The sequence below is a fragment of the Solenopsis invicta genome, chromosome 5 (genome assembly GCF_016802725.1).
Source record: "Solenopsis invicta isolate M01_SB chromosome 5, UNIL_Sinv_3.0, whole genome shotgun sequence".
In the NCBI taxonomy this organism is placed as follows: Eukaryota; Metazoa; Arthropoda; class Insecta; order Hymenoptera; family Formicidae; genus Solenopsis; species Solenopsis invicta.
In genome coordinates, this window is record NC_052668.1 from 21,457,881 (window position 1) to 21,476,923 (window position 19,043).

Genomic DNA, 19,043 nt, shown 5'->3' on the forward strand with positions numbered 1-19,043 from the left:
GTGGAGGGATAAACCGAGAAGGGGGTCACGAACAGCGCATTTCGATTATGCGGCGTGCATGTTCGAGCGCGCGTGCATACGTGTGCACGTCTGGGGATGCAATGGGATGCAGCCGCATCGCGATGCTCGCTGCATCACGGATGCGAATTCCGCAACCACTTCGACCAAGAATTCGCGAACGAGGAGCACTTGCCAGCCGTTCGACTCGCTCTCGATCTCCGAGCAAAAAGCATTGCCACGATAAGCGGACTGAGAGCCCGAGAGAATCAACTGGTTTAAACCTTATGATTGCCGCACCGGTTGCGTCGATCAGGAATGCACGGATTAGAGAACCGCATCGGCTTTCGCAAAGTTAAGCTTTAATAAGATTAACTTTCTCCCTGGTGCACATATGCATTTAACGTTGCATAATTACTCTGACCAATGCTGTACGAGTAGCAGTCTCTTATAAATACATGAAAATTAAATAAAAGAATCTTCTGTTATTTACCATGCTAAATTTCTATGTATAGTTTAATATTAAACAGTTTTAATATAAATAATATATTTTATTATTTTTAATATTATTAATATTTTAGTATTCTTATTTTTAATTATTTTTTTTAACATTATTGGATAATACTTTTAATATTAATATATGAAATAAATTTTCTTTTAATAATAAAGAATATCTTCAAAAATTATTAATAATTATGGAAGTAGAGAATTAAGCGCATCGTTGCTTTTAATATGACAGAAACGCAGCAATCACGCGAGTCGAGAAATGACTCTTACACGTCGAACCGACCGCGATCATTAAAGGATTACTGTTAAAAGGAGGATCGCGCGCCTCAACTCGGTGGCCGCCTTTGTTTCACGATTCTAAGGGAAAACTTTCTTTCGAATCGTCGACTTTTTAAATATCCTTTGACACGGTCCTCGTCCTCGGAAAAAAACGCGCGGAGGAAACTCGGAGAAGAAAGAAAAGGGATAAAACCGCGGTCGCGATGGTTCCTTTAAAGATGCTCGAAGGGAGATTCATAAAACGAGCTAAGACGAGCTAACGTCGGTTCCGTCTCCTTCTTACTCTCCTCATGCCAACCTTCTTTGTGGTCTGTCTCTCATCTTTTTACGGTCTGCGCGTAAGTATATTTACGACACGCGGAGACGCCTTGTTTCAGAGTAACAATAAACGTATACACGCGCGACGTACATGAAATTTTCTTTGAAATCCGCGTCGCGCAATTGTTATGTCCACCTTTTTTTCAGAAGGGAAAAACGCGGGGACAAATAAGAGGATTGCTGTTAAACAAGGGCGAGAGTGTATTAAACTTGTTCGGTTTCATTTCCGATAACTTCTAAAACGATAAAGAGACGAAAAAAGCAGCAATGTAGCCTATCAAATTGTAAGATAAAAAATTTAAATTCTGAAAGGCTAAAATTTTATTTTGTGTATTTAATAAATATGGATAATAAATTATTAGAACATGCACTTTTGAAGTAACGCCATTAAAAATTTTAAATACCTTCGTTTAGCATCTGATGAATTGATAAATATTTCCACAAAAGTTTCATCTTACTTGCTTTTATTTTCTTAATAAAGAAAATTAATGAAAACAAAAATCTTTTTCACACACCAATAAAATGCATCTTTGAATTTCAGAAATCACATCAAAACTTGTCCGGAGGCTAAATGGAACGCGCAAGATTCGAGTTCACATGTTCAATTAATCCTCCCGAAATGTCGAACGGTAGATATAAGTTGACGGCGTCTGGTGCAATTCGCTGAAAAGCTAGCGATTATTAACTTCGCCATAGTGCCGGAAGCTGCGTTGTGCGCGATAAAAAGCTGCGGTTTCCGCCAATAAAGCAGGAAGACGGTTTGACGCGCTAATGGAACGAAATTGCAAAGGCGAAAGACAGCCGACATATACGGAGTGTCCCAGATTCCTCGCTTCCGACTTTCATTTGCGAAATTTTTAATCAATTGATGTCTTTCAAATAAAATCAAGCTTGTCAATCATTATTTACATTATTACAATTAAAATACATTAAAATAGCGTTTCTCAAATTGAAACAATCTCGTTTCTTATTTAATTTTAAATTATATTCACAAAATTTTTTAGTCCCAGGCATTTTTAATATGTACAGAGATAATTAATTGTTTCAGCATAATACATGATGCCAGCCAATCAAATTGGAGTGAAGAGAAGATGAGCTTGAATGACACGGATCTAGAAATCGATCGGTAATACCGGCGCAAACGGGACACCCCGTATACGCGAGAGAATCCTGGTATAAACGTTCTTCCGTTGATGACCGCGAAAGTTATACGGAAAGCTTCCGGGGAATGAATAGCATTTCACCATTTCCAGCCCCCTGCGACTCTCGCCGATGCATCTGTCGCTCTCTCTCTCTCTCACGATGACGCCTAGCAGCCCTCGTCACCGCGCACCATTTACCAATATGTATTCGTCCTTCTTTTATATATGTCCAAGCTGTCCGCTCCAGATGGAAGAATACCGACCACTTTCTCGCGTTTTCCCTCGGACAGCGACACTTTACTGACATTTTCCATCCTGTCCCACCCGTTTCTGCTTTTCCTTGCGTTTTTCGCGAGGCGTCGATCGACCCGGAATGCAGTCGACTTTTCAGGATAGGGTAGGTACGTAATACACCGATTCGTCTCGGCGAATCGAGACAGGAGTGTGATCCATCAGCTGGTAATTGACAGTGAAATAGTTTGCGCGCGCCTGGAGCATTTATTACACACCGATTTTCGCGCGGGCGCTTCAATATCTCGGTCTGTGTGTTATCGGTCGCAACTACTTCGATCGTCAATAACCCGCCCCTGAAGCGCGAGCTTCATAAAGATCGTAGAGAGCTACCGTTGGAGTGCACTATCTCATCAGAGAATAGTAATTTTTCATGATGTAAAACACGGCCACGGATCGAGATAAAATGAGAATGTATTGAGCTACCGGTCTCAGTTATAGCTTCCTTAAATATGAAATATATTAAATCATAATATTTATTTTCGCAAATATATAAATAAATTTATAATAAAACGTAATAAAACAATCCAGAGAAGCTAAAAAAAAGAGCAAAGGACACTATGGAGTAATAAAAATCAAAGAATGATAACAGTTAAAGAAATAAACTTCTAGCTCCCAGTGCCCAAAAGAACGTGCGAAAATCTTAACAAGCCGGAAGTAGAATTTCTTCCAGGTAACGGCGGGATCGTTTCCGGAAGTTGGCGACATTTGTAAGGAACTTTCATGCAAGGGAGTCGACGAGATTGCGGAACGAAGTCTGATATCCTAGAGGTGAACGGTAATTTGACTCGGGGAATAAGTGGCCGGGACAACTTCAAGATTCATCATGATCACGGATGAAGTGTAATGTTTTATATGCAGCATCACGGGCGAACAATCACACTTCCGGGTCTCCTGCCTGTGCCGCTGTTTACTGTGCTAGTGCGCGCGATCCTCAATTATCTACGTCGCTGAGAATTAATCGCTTAACATCGGAGTCGGCTTGAATTTATTTGGAGTTGCCTCGGAGAAAATTTGGCTCCATCTATAGCTCGCTTTAGAGAAGACAGAGAAAAAAAAGAGGTTCGTAGAACTTTCTTGATTACTTAACAAAATTGAGGCAACGAACCGTCACCCTGCGTGATGACAGTGCCTATAAATTTGCAAGTAGAACTGAACGCTTTTACAATAATAATGCAAAGAAATTATGAATAAACATTTAATCATAGAACAAGTTACTTCAGAATTCCGATTTTTTTGGACTTTAATTAATCTGAAGCAAGTTTCTTCGTTAAAAAAATATTGAGACATTAATTTTCGACTTGTAAGTAGGAGTATAAATATTAAAACTGTATAGTTTAAATCTTCTTTGAATACAAAAATAAAATTTGGCGTAAAGCAATAATATAATTAATTAAAACAATATTCTACTTTTATTCGAGATTGAAGCAAATTTGATTTAAGTTTTATTATCATCGCCAACATCTCGCGAACTAGTCATCCGAGATAAGCGATCTTATACTCATTCGAAACGCCAAAGTTTCGGCTTTTGAACGAGATCAAGATTATCTCCCTGCGATTTTTTTATGCGGAGATATTGTCGATTACGTCCGCTCGTGATCTCGATTAAAATCTCGTCTCAGGACAGAGATCCTGAAGGGCAAAATTAATTTTATTTTCGTAATTAATCGACGATATCTCGGAAATCAATTGTCCAAGATAAGCGGCGTTGAACTCGTTGAAAGTGCTAGAATCTTAGCTTTCCAACGATATCAAGATTAGCTCGTGCCAAGATATTGGCAATTATATCGACCCCTGATCTAAGAGCGGAATCAAAATGCGGCGTCAAAAGTTGCTCAAAATGTTTTCGCAAATATTTCGTGCAATGTTTTCATAATAAGAATCGAAACAATAGGAAGTGAAAATTATTTTTTCAATGCAATATTTATGGACGATAGTTATTTCTTATATTAAGAAGACAGTTTTTTTCGTGAAAATTTTAACTAAAAGTTAAATTATTGTAAAATATATAATAATATCGCTGAATTCTGAAAATGATTTTTGAACTTATGAAAACGCGTGTTCTCTTAAATGACTGTTCAATCGGATTTTAAAGTCTCTCAAGAAGCGTGATCGTAACTGGCAAGGTAAGTGCTTATAGTGCAATTCGATAGAACTTGCTGCATTTTCAAGATAAATACCGATTTAGTTCCTAAATGCCGTCGTCAACGTCGGAGCGTGAAAATTTCGAGGTAAAAGTAAATTTCGCGAAATCTTGCCAAATGGCGATAAGTAAAATGCAGATTCTGACCGCGCCTCCTCACGCCCCCCTTCCCCTCGGGGAAACTGGCGACAATTGTCGACCTGGATCGGAGATCGAGGGAAAAGAGCGGACAATAGAAACGCCCGAGTCATTTGCGACAACGCATTCAAGAGGAGCTGCTAGTTCGGAAAAGTTGAAGAAACGGAGAGGGACGAGGGCGAAGGAAACCGTGCGCTACATGAACGGAAAAGATTATCGTCGATATCGTCGAGAAGCGTCGCCTCGAAATTCTTAATCCATTCAATGGGAAGCCAAGCGTAGACCGTCATGCGCGATGACAGCCGGAATAATGATTGTCATTTATTTACCTCCTGACGACGAATCTTAAATGGAAGAGATAGCGCAAGCGGATTTTGCATCGATTCCGAAGAGATCGATAAAATTACTTGGATTTAAGGCTTCAGCGGGATGAAATGGATTTTATTCATGAGCCCCGAAAATGTATGACGATAATTCTCTTCGCTCTTATCCGCTTTGCAATCCAGCATGATTCATTCCAGAATAGAAGTCTATTTCGGATTATTGCAACAGTCAAGATGATAAATAGTTATTGCAAAACCAGATCGTATAAATGCTTGCGAAGTTGGTGTCACGGTGATGGTACGAGATGAAATCTTAGACGCAGCCAAAACGCGACCGCGTAATGTAGTATATAAAAAAAGAAAAGAAGAAAGATTACATTTGTTTGTGAAACTCGGGAGAGAGGAAATGCATGTAAACCGACACTGGCGCAAGATGGATGGAGGAACTGTGATGTAACGTTGATGTTCGACCCAATTATCTGGAGATTGTCCAAAGTCCACTATCTCGTTCGGACTAACGGGATGAACTTGGGTTTAACTTTGCTCAAATCGAAATAGCTGGCTATATTCTATTGCGATTACGCTGAACAAAGGTGCGCGCTATAACAATCAAAACTTAGATTCGAACATTATTTGGGAAAGCGAAGCTCAAACGTCGCTCCGTTGCGAGTGTTTGCGTACCATTTTACGCCTCGAAAGAGACTAGAGTTAATTTGCATGCCTGTTAATATAAACTACAATTTGTATTTTGTTGCGTAATTATGTGTAAAGCGCAACAAAGTAAAATCTACGCACATTTAGAAACTTCAGCTTTCGAGCATTCACATGAAAGCAATATTTTTGCTGTTAAACCAGCCAATCTTTGTGTTTTATCCCCGAAGCATTAAAAGTTGCGCTAAAATTCTTTCTCACTTTGCTATGGCTTTGTCTGTCAATTTCTCGCGTTAAATTCATTTTAAACTTGTGCTCGATGTTTCACAATTTTTCAGTTTTAAGGTATTTTAAATATTTCCTAATACCATAAAACTAAAGCTTAAGATAAACTTTTCTATAGTGTCATCCGTATTTCAAAGAGAGAAAAATATTTCCAATATAAAGAATTCAGAGAAAATTGTTATCATTCTAAAAAAATATAAAAAGTACTAAATTTGTTTTAATAAATACTTGTAATATACAGAGTGAACAGTTTTAAAATTCCCTATGAGAAATTAACTCTAGATACAAATATAATAATTTTGTTAGAACCACAAAATAATTATGTAGGATCAAGCTGGTGATTAGAATCTTAAAACTTGTTGCTCATTACACGCTTGGAGTGTTATACTATACGTAATTATTTTAATTCGAAATTTTTAGATCTGTATCTATCTTAATTTTTAAATACTTAAACAAAACTGGTTTTTTGTATAAATGTAAAAATTTTTAACCAAAATGTTGACTTAAATTGACTATCAAAATTGTCAATAGTCGGTCAATTTTATCAAGTTTTTAGATCGAGATAGAAACTGAGCGACTGATATTTCTATTCTCTCGCCTGAAAGAGCAAGAGAAAAAACAAAATGGAAAAGACGATAAGACGTACGCGAATAGATATGTGAATTAGGTCGTCCGCATGAAAGCGTCGTTGTTCCGGTCGAGAGAGGGAAAAAAAGAAAAAGAAAAGGTTGAATGACGAACCTGTTGAGGCGCCAGATGGATGGAAAGGCTGCTTATGATGGTGACTTCCAGCTCGACTCGCTCGGAACCGGCGGTGTTGTTCGCGTGGCAGACGTATCTGCCGGCGTCCTCGGCCCGGGCCGGCTGCAGCACCAGAACGCCGGCACGCGCGTGTATCCTCTCCGAATTGAAGACCATCGTTGTGCCCGAGACGGATTCGCGGAACCAGAGGTACGTTGGTGGCGGGTTACCCTGCGAGATGCACGACAGCACGATTGTCTCGCCGGTACGGATCGGACCAGGATTCACCCGCTCGTTGAATCGCGGCGGCGACGAGTTTCGGTGCTCTGAAACAGGAAGAAAGGAAGAACCGGATTGAGAAAAGTTTCATTTTCATAATGTGATAGATTCGAGCTTCACACGTGCCTCGAATTATATCGCGTATGCACAATAAAGATAGTCTTCTTCCGAACGTAAACCGTGAGCTTATGTAAGCTTTTGACTAGATTCTCTAATACGCTTATACTTAATAATAACATGCTAATTTACTACGGCGATGAGCAAGACCGACGAGCTTCGGCAGTGCTCGAAGCTAATTTTCTGTGTAATTAGGATTTTCCATTGTTGTCCGTTACAATGGCGAGAATATACGAAAATTGTGAAATTGCGCGATATCATGCCGAGAGTCGAAGGATTGATAATATATCTTAATTTACAAGCCTTTAAATAAATTCGAATAATGACTAAATTTTCATGTTCGATAACGGTACGATAACGCCGATATTACAGTAATATTAATCGCACACCTGCCCGTGACTACGAGGCTTTCTGTAAAGTGGAGGGTACGCTTTTTTCGCTGATATTCAAATATATTTAAATTGATGACATACGCACACGCGATAAACCACAATTTAGACGTATGTACGCGGTCGTATTAATAATGCAGCAAATTTTCAGAAATATCCGATTATCGGCCGTGCGCATTATTAATGCATGTTAACCAGCGCGTGTATTTACCTAACGAAATTCAACGTATGCAAATTATTATGGACTCATACACTGTTGTGTGAGTGTTAATGAATTATTAGTCAACAAGCGTGCGCTCGCGCGATGCGCGTTCTCCGTTCTCTTAGACGAGAGAGAACGCGGGATCGCGGAAATTTAAGGTTCTGAAAACGCGCTTCTCCCGCTGATTTCGTTCCGGACGATTCTCCGCGGGATATTTTACGATATACGTGCCCTTCCCGGGAAGTCGTTAAGAAAGAAATCTCCGCGGAGTTGGTTGAGCAGACAGAGATCCCCGCGTTAACTTTTTAATGTACATAACGTAAAAATCGCGGAACATTGTCCCGCACTTTTCCCAAAGCGAAACTTCCCTGAAAGTTTCAAATCCGATACTTCTTGCCGCTATTAATCTTGCCATTTTAATGCCATTCTGAAGCTTTAGACATTTTTAATGGTATTCCGCGATCGGATATTCATCTTTCTGAACTGTGCCTCTATTTGTGCGTTTATTTGTAAGAACAATCTTTAACAATTTATTTCAGTTAAATCCGTATGTTGTAATTAACTCTCTAGATCACGCATTGTCTTTTATTGTCGCAAAACATTTTTGACTGATTTTAAAATATCTTGCAAGTAAAAAAAGTTTATCGATATTTTATTTTATTTTTTTTTATTTCGATTTTTTCCGACGCTTAGCTTTTTCGGTTATATTTCAGTGATCGATGTTACGTACACTTTCATTTTCAATTTTTAATAATTAAAATGTATAGATCCCGAGCTCACTGATACATTTTTATATTTATGCGTCGAAAATGAACGTTGCAAATGTGCAACACTGGCCATTAGAGGGTTCACGCGGCGCCGGCACAAGAAGTTAAAAATTAAAATACAGTAACGCATCGAAAATGTGTGCGAAAGTTCACTTTTCTTTTTAATAGACAAAACCATCGATATCCCGAAATCCAGCGCAATCTCTCGAAAATGCGGAGAAAGAGAGACACTCAGGAAATGAATGTAAATCCCCCTCTTTCACGTGGTAACAGCATGCGCGCGTCGTATTCAGTGAAATCCGCGTGTAAATTTCAGAGCGCGCGGTTTTATCGCGGCTAATAGAATCAATAAACCGAGCTCCATCAAGTCGATGACAATGTCGAAGGCAATTTTGTCCAGCCGCGAAGAGGTCGAATTTACCGGCGGCGTCCCGGACGAAGAGAAAGCAATATTGACGACGATGACGACGATGACGACGACGAAACGAGCGTCAGCTCGCGTGAACACGGAGAGGGTTGGTAAGTGGGTACAGCCCGCCGAATAACGAGCGTTTTATTTCTCCTCTTAGCAACGATTAAGCGTTTCTCCCTTTTTCACCCTTCCTTCTCTATCCTCCCCGAGACGAGGGTTTATCCCTGGACCAGTCTCGGACAGCGCGACGCCGCGGCCTTTTACGGCCGCACTATTTTATAATGGCGCTTTGTCTGGCCGGCGTTATTATTGTAATTTAAGCTGATGGCGTATTGATCGTCGCGGTACCTCTATCTCGCTCTCGCTCTCGCCCCCGCGACTTGTCTCGCTCGATCTTGCACCCTCTGTATCTCTTTCTCTCTCTCTCTCTCTCTCTCCCTCCATCCCTCTCGTGCTCCTCTTTGGTGCATACACCCTCTCCAATCCAACGTCCCCTTCTCTCTCACGTTTATTCTCTCTCGCTCGCTCTCTTGCTTTCTGTTCTCTCTATAGCACTGTGCAATTCGAGTTGCCATATTCCTGCACAACACCACTGCCACCACACCCTTGTTCATATCCTTGTTCGGTGCACCGGTATTTCGTGCATATGCACGTCGAAAAGTTTTTACGCTATTTACATCCCGACTTACGCCCCTCGACGTCAACGTTGTCGCTGTCGCCGGCATCGTCGTCGTCGTCGTCGCCGCCACCGCCGCCGCCGTCGTCGTCGTCCTCGCTCGTGCAAACAAAAAAATATGGCCTCGAGGCGCGCTGTTGCAAGTGTCACAACTACATTTGCTGCACGCGTCCGGCGATGAAAGTTCCCTGACAAATCCTCGAAAATTCCGAGAGTAAATGCGGAGAGTATTTTCCATGCTTTAATATATATCTTTATAGTGCTCGGCAAATCTTGCACAATATACAATTATAATATGCAAATATTTCTGAAAAGGGAGACAAATAAAAAGTATAATTTTTATCATTTTTATAATTAACATTCTGCATTGTTTTGCGTACGCTTCTTTTCTTTGACAACGTCATCTCCCTTGATCGTTGAAAATGTTTAACATGCGAATTCTCGGCACGACAGAAAACTCGAAAAGCTTTCATTTTCGGCATGCATGACAGCAAAATGCCACATCGGTTGGTGCATACGTCGTCTCAACATGTCGGCAACTTTTTATTATATGGTATGCAACGTGCGCCTGCCTTACACTTCAAACATGTCAGCGTTCTCGTTAACGCGGAACAAAAAGAATGCTACTGCGACATGATTCGGCGATTTTAAAAGCGAATTTTATCCCAGACTCTCCATTACCGAAGTTCATCAACAGATGTCGATTAATGACACACTCTATCATACACCAACGACATGTAAATGTCAAAGAGAAATATCGTCGAGTCACGAGTAATTTTACAAACGATATAATGCAAAGTCACTTGGTTTACTTGCAAATGATTTTAGTTTGACGATCAAACGTCAATAAGATTATGAATAATATATATATTACAAAATATAATTGTATATATTATATTAAATTTAATACATGGTGCAGACTTTTGTAATTAAAATAGCGGCTCAATAACAGAGAAGCTATTTTTATAGAAAATTCGTCAACTGCACAAATGGCGATGTTTGTATGTTGCATATAATTAAATAAAGTAAAACGCATGTTATATACATTTTTTTTTATGATAAAGGCAATGAGATGTTTTATGCAAATTTTTCGTATAATTTTGGAGACAAGTTATTTTTTTTAATGTATAAAAAAATGTATAAAAATGTATAGAACACGCACAAAAAAGATCAAGAACTAAACCAGATAGATTTGGAGTAGTATACCGTTTCAGGAGCATTATTTCGTGGATTAATAACTATCACATTTAAACACACGTTTGGAACATCTTTGAGTCGTCATTTATCGATTACGTAACGCAAAATCAAGTTCTGCACACATTTCGGATCGGAAAAAAATCATGCGGCCTGTTTTTCGATTGTATAGATAAAAGAGTGAATTGAAAAGAGAGACAAAAAGAGACAGGGGAAGAGAGAAAAAGAGAGAGGGAGAGAGAAAGAGAGAGGGAGAGAGAGAGAGTATGCAGAAACCACAGAACGGTTAGTATGTCCCATGTTCTCTGTCTCTCTCGCTCTCGCTTTCTCATCGCACGCGATGTCCAATTAAAGCTCTCGAGCCGGTGACTCCAATTAAGACTCTATTAAATATACACCCGGCGCGTGTGTATCGTCGTCAAAGCGAAATTCAAATAGTGTTGGCAGTTCTGCTCCCTCTGATTCGCGCTCGTGTATTTGTCCAGAACAAACGACCTCGCCATAATAAAGTTGACGCTAATTAACCGTGCGAGGTCTCTTATCGCGCATTATAGAACGAATTTCTCACAAATTTCGCGTTTTTTTCCTTACCAATTTCATTTTGCTGCTAAGCAACCTTCTCCTTTCCTATCTCGAAGATACAAATCGTGACTAATTAGGCCGTAGATTTGAAGCGATTTTCGTAATTAATCTCGAGTAAGAGACACAGAGATTTTTTTCCGTAAGTCTGAAACACAGCGCTGGGAACAAAGATTATAGTCGGAAATTTAGTTAAGTTAATACAAAATGGCCTCAGGTGACGCTTGCGAATTTCAAAAGCGCCGAGCAGTGTCAGATGTCAGGCGATTCGAATCTTTAAAGTAATTTTAGCTTAAGGTAAGTTTAATAATTTATGTAGATAAGGGACACTCATGGAATTAATCGCGCATGCATTATCGGCATAACCATATTACACCACCTAAGTCCCGGACGCTCCGTAGTCCATGGTACGCATATATAATTTAATGTCATCCTGCTGATTGCTTCGGAATTCGGGTCACGACGCGATACCCGCCGCGTGCAATTTGCGCCCGGAGGCGCACGTATACGCGTCGCCGTCGCGATATTGCTCGAGATAATAACAGCGATTTATATCCTGGAATAAGAGCTACTCGAGTTAGTCGGGGTTCTGTGACCAGAGTCATTTTCAGCCACCGAATTTCAACCAAAGTATTCCGCAAAATTTGGTTATCCACGGAAAGGAGTCGAGTGATTCTCGAATAAAAGCGAAATTTTCAAGCGCTTATCAAGTATCGATCCAATTAATATTTCCGTCGCAATCCTCGATACCAACAATTCCTACATTAAAAAGAATTTTTCACGTTTCATGAAATATATCAGATATTAAAATTTAAAGTGTAAAAATACTCGTAATATTTGCCTGTGGAACCTTCCGAATCGCCGGTTCAATAATCATTTTTTTCGTCGCTGTACTATACTTGCATATTTTAACGCATATTTGCAGTAAAATCACCATTCCATTAACAATTTATAGTCGCGAAAAATGTCATTCCGCTCAAAATCTCTACTGTCGGACAAAGCCATACATTGCCCCGCGTTACGTCACGGATAAATTATTTTACAAAAAAGTCGACGTCAGAGCGATAATTTATCGGCGAGTGTTTCGGATTCCTTTGGAGCTAGGGTCTAGCGCGAATTTTCCATATAAAAGCGAACGAACAATTTTAATCGCCGGTTCACAGGGCGAGCGAAATAATACCACTCGTTACTTGCTCGATTAAATTATTATCTTTACGCCGCAATTGATTAGCCGCGGGACAGCGTGATAGCGCTGTCTTTGCATTAAATTGCGCCCGGTCGCCCGGATGGCCCGATAATTCATTTCTAGACGTATATTACGCGAAAGAGCGGGAACGAGTAACTTGCCCTGAACACAAAAAGAGAAACTTAATTATGACTTTGGCCCCGCGGCGCTATTGTACGGCACACGATACGACAACGACGACGACGACGACGGCGGCGGCAGCAGCGGCGGCGGCGGCGGTCGCGGCATTACGCTAAAAAACCAATATAATTTAACGTGCACAGCTCGAAACTTATTCCGCTAATGCGAAATACTTTATTCGCGATAATTCTGGGAAAGAGAATCCGTTCGTTCTTTGCCCGTTGCAAAATTGAGAAATTATCGGAGTACGTTACACAGCCGGTTACAGATTAGCGAAAACGGCTGAGCGATCGGAATAAAAACGCGATATGCCTCGGTGTGTCCACGATCCGAGAGTAAAGGAAAATAAAATGCGAGATAAAGTGAATCACAGTTAAATAGAGGCGTGGAAACACCGATTTCCTCCCTCACGTGTAAGCGTGGTACGCACCGAATTTAACAAGCGTTCCCAGAATTACATCCTTTATTTCTATTCGCGCGCAAGTCCGCGCGCTGTGTTGTTTGCGAAAATAATTGTCACCGTTTATGCAGTTTGCTCGCGCGTATACTTTCGCTCTTCAGCGTTGCGCGCGACGTTGTATTTTCGAGCGTTTCTGCCTCTTGCTGTTTGCATTGAATTATGCCGGCTTTACGACGACGTCGTCGCACGCGCGTGTGTAATACGCGAAGGTAAATACGAGAAGAAAAGGCAGAATACGTAAAGCTCGCGAGAGAGCGCGCGCGCTCTCTCTCTCTCTCTCTCTCTCTCTCTCTCCTTCTATCTTTATCTATCTCTTTCGTTGCCAAATCCTCCGCCGCGATCTCGCCAATGCGCTTAAATGAGCGACAGGCACACGACAGCGAACGCCAGATGTAACATTGATATTTTCCTTTAAATCGGAATAAATCGTTTCACGCGATCAAAGACTTTTCCCACGGCCTCTTAGTATACAGAAAATGAACAAAATAATGTAAACACCTATAAAAAAAATATACTACTTATTCTATTCATAAAAAATTAATCTACACAGAGAAAAAATGCTGTTGATTCAACATCAATCCAATTAGAAATATTTTGTTAATTTAATAACAGTATTAATGAAACAAAAAGATTAAAAGTAAAGACAACAAATATAATTGAATAAATTTTACTTGTATAAACTACATATTATATATATGACAGCCCGTAATTCGACGTTTAATTGAATCAAACTCCGTTTTAATTCACATTACAGCATTTTTTTTCTCAGTGTACCTTTTGTTCTTAATAAATTTTATCCTTGTTCAAAATAATTTGTACTACAATGCTTGAATAGTTACCAATGGAATATTGTCTCTTGATAACAAAATATATATTTCTCTTTGGGTGTTCACACATTATTTTGTCTATTCCCTGTATAAAATCTAGTGCATCCATAATTGCAAATTTGATCAAACTTTTTATGAATAATGCAAGACGCCACGAATAATATACGAAAAGTGAGAATTTCAACTCCGTATCATGATAAAATCTAAGATTTCCTTATACTTAAAGTTTAATAAGAGAACTTTATTGTAATGTGATGGCAGCACGTGGGGGATTCCTTATAACCGCAGTGGCGGAAACTACTACTTTGGTATGCCAACGTGGAGATCTACCAAAGATATCGGGGTTGGATGGTTGGCGGTAGCTCGATAAGGGCGCGGAGCTGTGACGGCTGCATTGTTTCTTGCCGACGTTGCTGCACACAGCGCGCGCGGTTGCATCGGCGGCTCTGCGGATTGCACTTAGCGTTTTCGTCGTGTTTCTTCCGCCATCCCCGCCAATAAGGCGACCTCCGCTGGGTACGCTCTTCTTTCTCTCACCCTCTCACCCCCTTTATTCCTCCCGTTTCCTCGCCGACCCCGCCGCCATTGACCGGCGAGAAGCCACGGAGGTCCAATAAAAGCCCATCCTCCAAGTTGTTCCGCGAATTTCCGCGAGTTCGTGGGTCACTCGGGGGAAATGGAGAACGTGGGTAAGAGAAGCGAGGGTAAATTTTCAAATGCGTTTTCCGCGGAAAGAAAGGAGAGAGAAGAAGAAGAAGCGAGAGAAGAAGGAGGAAAGACGAACGATGCAAAGACGGCGCTCTCGATTCATCGCGTTTCGAGAGCAACATCGGCAGAATTTAATATCGAGCAACGAAAGTTTAATTAGCCGGAAGTTAGGAAGTCGCGACTCGGCGGAATTCGCGCCAACAGACGGACGGACAAGCAGGCAGACAGACAGACGCCAAAGTAAAGCGATACCCCGTCCACGCTGAGTTTTGTAAAACGCGGCGATAGCGAGTTGTAAAAAAAGGGAGGGAAAGCAGAGCGTTCGAGAAACGTCCTCCTCACCGTAGAACGTAATGAAGACTTCTCTGAATGGCGTTTAACTCAGCTGGATTATATGCGGACTTAAGGGAAAAAATTTAATTAAAACTCTTCAGAAAGATGTTTTTCAGGCACTTAAACGCCAAACAATTTTGCAAAAGAATGATACGCAGCATTGCCTACTTTCATCGCTATAAATGCTGCGATATTTTTTAACTACACTTTTAAGCTTCATGTTTTCAAACCAAATTTTCATAAAAATTTCAATCAAATTCAATCTAACTAAATTAAATGATTGTCCATTCGTGTCTTGATTTGATATTATTTTATCCAATTTAAATTTAAGAGAACTAATTCAACATTGACCACAACCGCTGTATAACATGTGTTACATAATACTTAAATAATAAATATTTAAATAATCAAAAAGAAGTACAAGAATATACATTCACAATTTGATAATAAAAAATTTAAAACCATACAAGAATTACCGACGCTTCAGTTTCGAGACTAGTTTTAATACTAATTGCCGCGTGCATTCAACCGAGATTAACTGGATGTTTGATTTTTGTCAAAACAACAATTTATCTAGAATTCGTCATAAAAAAAAATCGTTAAAATGTCAAAATAAATTTTGCAACTAAACGGATCAGGGTCCAAATCCGATGAACAAAATTGCATTATAAATTTACTGTATAAAATCCCTAGATATATACATATATATACGTATATACATATGTACGTATATATACACATCTTTCTTGTTTGTGTTATTACATCGTACCTTTCATACGTACGCTTTTGATTACCAAGAATTACGCGATAACTAACACGTCAAAATATAATGTACAGACATTTTAATTAAAATATTTTTATAAAAATAAATATATAGATGCATGTACATGTTTTTTTCTTTTTTATGGGAGAGACAAGAGAGTTATAATTTTAGATTATTTTTTTCTACTCTTGGCTGTATATTATTTAATTAATATTATTTAACACACGTGTATGTTTTTTATTGTGTCACTGCAAAACTTGATAAATTCTTCTGTTTTTCCCTCAAACAAAGCCCAAGTCTCGACATTGTTCATCACGCGGAACTTATGCTCCAGAAGCTTGTCGTCTGTTCACGACGCGCTTACTTGGTTCGCGAAATTTTTCCGAATATTCCGCACGGAGCCAGGTCGTAAATAAAAGGGAATCGCGCAAGTTTCGCGTACCCCCAGCGGCGGACTATTCGGGACCGCAATGTGAATTGCACACGGGATTTTGGCTGGTGTCTCTCCCATCCCCAAGTTGGAGAAAAGCGTCGATTCGACGTCGCGGCGCGCAGCGTACCAAGTTCTCTCTCGTGTTCTTTCTCCTTCTCCCTCTCTCACCCTCTCCGCCCGTCTATCTCTTTCCCTATCGATGCAAAAAGACGCCCTCGAGAGAACGAGATCACCTCGCCGACCGAAGGCGGCGAAGATGCTAAACTCACCGGGAACTATTCGGCCGTCGAACTAATTTAACGCTCGGTTTAACGTCCGACCTGTCCTCGACTTGTTCCACTGCGATGCGAATCGCAGCCATAAAGGAGCCGTCGACTATCTCGATATGACTCTTGCTCTATCTTGCCGACCAACTTTCGGCGGAGATCTAGCCCTGACATTATTATCGTCGATAGTTAGATACCTTCCGGTGCGCTTTCCCAGTTACGAGAACGCACGCCTCGTCTGCTTAATGAGAATTCACCGTAAATTTAACTTTCAGTGCTCTTCGTAAAGTCTGGCAATCCTCGCGATGCGTTCTCGCTACGGAAAAAAGTTTGCTACGGTTTTTTGGTTTGGACGAGCTTTTGGTCTGAAAGCTGAACTGAGAGCGTTGGAGAAATTCCAGCGATCTTAATTAATGTATGTCCGGATGCCAAATGGTGTCTTTTTTCGCACGCGATTTTCCCGAGTCGTGTTAAATTAGATGTTAGGTATTCTCCCCTGGTTGGCCGTGTGTCAAATAATCTTGTTAACTGAAAATTAACGTAAAACCGACGAGAAAATTCCGGCTCTTAATAATATTGAGTTGAGATAAAAATTTGTGGCGGCATATATATGTTGCGATTACATAAATTTATGTACAAAAGTAAACATTGTGTTTGAACTTTACTTAAACAACTCTACTTCTGTTCCAATATAGTATATCAAAGTTTGCAGAAAAAAAGAATTAAACCTCTTTATTTTAGAGATTTCCTAAAATCTCTAAAATAAATTTCAAATAAACTTTTAGGTCCTCGCAGTTAATTCTCTTGCGAGACACGCGAGTATAGATGGGCTTTCAAAATTTCTCGCATGCGAAAATTTTATTCTTCTTCGACGCACAACGAAAGGTAAATATTTCCGTGTGTTAGTTCACTTTGGCGAAAAAGCTACGCGGCGGAAGCATTGTAAAGTATCGGATGTTGGCGAAGACTGGATATTAAATTCCATCCATCCGTTTGGCAAACAATCGTCTCGCAAACAGTCTCGGGTGCTCTCGTAGACTAATTTTCTTCCACGACAAGGTAAGCTTAAAAATTGTGGAGGGATATCGATATCACTTCGCGTGATCGACGGCATTTCAGGCGACGCTTTTTGCGTGGCCTTAAAAATTTTAGTTCTAAATGATCCGCGATTCGCGCGCACCAGCTGCCTCCCAGCTTTTTTTTAATGGATGCCACCGCGCCTCGCCTAAAAGGCTGCGCTTCTCTAAAATGCGGCGGCGAAGTGTTATAACTCGGACGTGTCGCTGGCACGAAAAGCAACGGAGGGAAGAAGAAAGAGCGGCGAGAGGTCGCGCGAAAAATACGGGGGCGAATAATGGCGTTGTAGGTGATAGCAAAAAGAGGCGGGAGGACGCTGAACCGCGAAAACAAGGAACTGACTCAACTAAGCGCCGCTAAGGCTCTTTCGTCGCGGCCGCGTCGATTTGCCATCAATTTCTCACTGATAGCTTTTACGTGCTCACGGAAAACTTATTTTTTATCATGGATACGATATAGAAAGTATTGTTTGCTTTCGATTGTTCAATCGTGTTAACGATATATGGATATCCTTCTTATAATACAAAGTTACTTTCTGAGATTTCGATCGTAAGTTAAATATCATTTTGATATATATTGTTGGTACATTATATACTAAGTAAAGTAATTATTTTGTTACTAAAACGACATTATAGACTTCTACTTAAAAAATTAAACGAAACAAAATTTTCTCGTTTTCAATATAATATTTGCTATTACAAAATTAACACTTAATTTGGATAACGAATGCATAATTATAATGTACTAGTTAACAGCATATCGACCAAAAACTCCTAAGTAGAAGGATACCTAATAAGCTAAATAATAAATTCATCTCCTTGAATAACTATTAACTTGTCAATTTCGCTTCTTAATCAGCGACATGACAATTTCGTATTTTATAAGATTACGATGAAATAATTGAAGTTTCTAGGATACTTAAGAACTAAGGATACTTAGTGAAAGAGAATTACCGACACTTTGTGCATCCCCGGAATTTTGTACAACTCGCGTCCGTGATACCTCTCAAGTTCGCACAAAGCGTTAATTTAATAGCGAGTGATGTCGATAGGAAGCGAACAATATGCTCATCCGACGTTTCCTTCGCCATCTTATCAGCTTTAGCGCGTACGATCAAAATAGACAAGACGGCGCACTCTCATCATTAGCTTCCTATTGTTCCGTAGTTCTCATCCGCGTTCGACCCATTTTATACCTTATCAGTTAGCATCTCCATGGCGCACTGAGTGAGGCGCGCCAGCGAAACTATCGAGTTCTCGTGACGAGATCGTCCGTTATAGCACCGATCGAAATTACCGAGTTTCCCGTGACAAGATCGTCAGACATCCTTTGTGCCATTACCCGGAACGGTTTCTATAAACACGGTATACCGCAAAGGCT

The 19,043-nt window shown here is 40.2% G+C and overlaps 1 protein-coding gene across 6 annotated transcripts in view; it reads right to left on the reverse strand.

Annotated features, from left to right (window-relative positions):
• The window catches only part of LOC105195147 (Down syndrome cell adhesion molecule-like protein Dscam2), a 176,347-nt gene that overhangs the window by 43,016 nt on the left and 114,288 nt on the right, over positions 1–19,043 (reverse strand). For all 6 annotated transcript variants that reach the window (XM_026133465.2, XM_039449987.1, XM_011160412.3 and 3 more), the window contains one exon: positions 6,816–7,141. In XM_026133465.2, the coding sequence (XP_025989250.1) occupies positions 6,816–7,141 (326 nt within the window). The remainder of the gene's footprint in view (positions 1–6,815; positions 7,142–19,043) is intronic.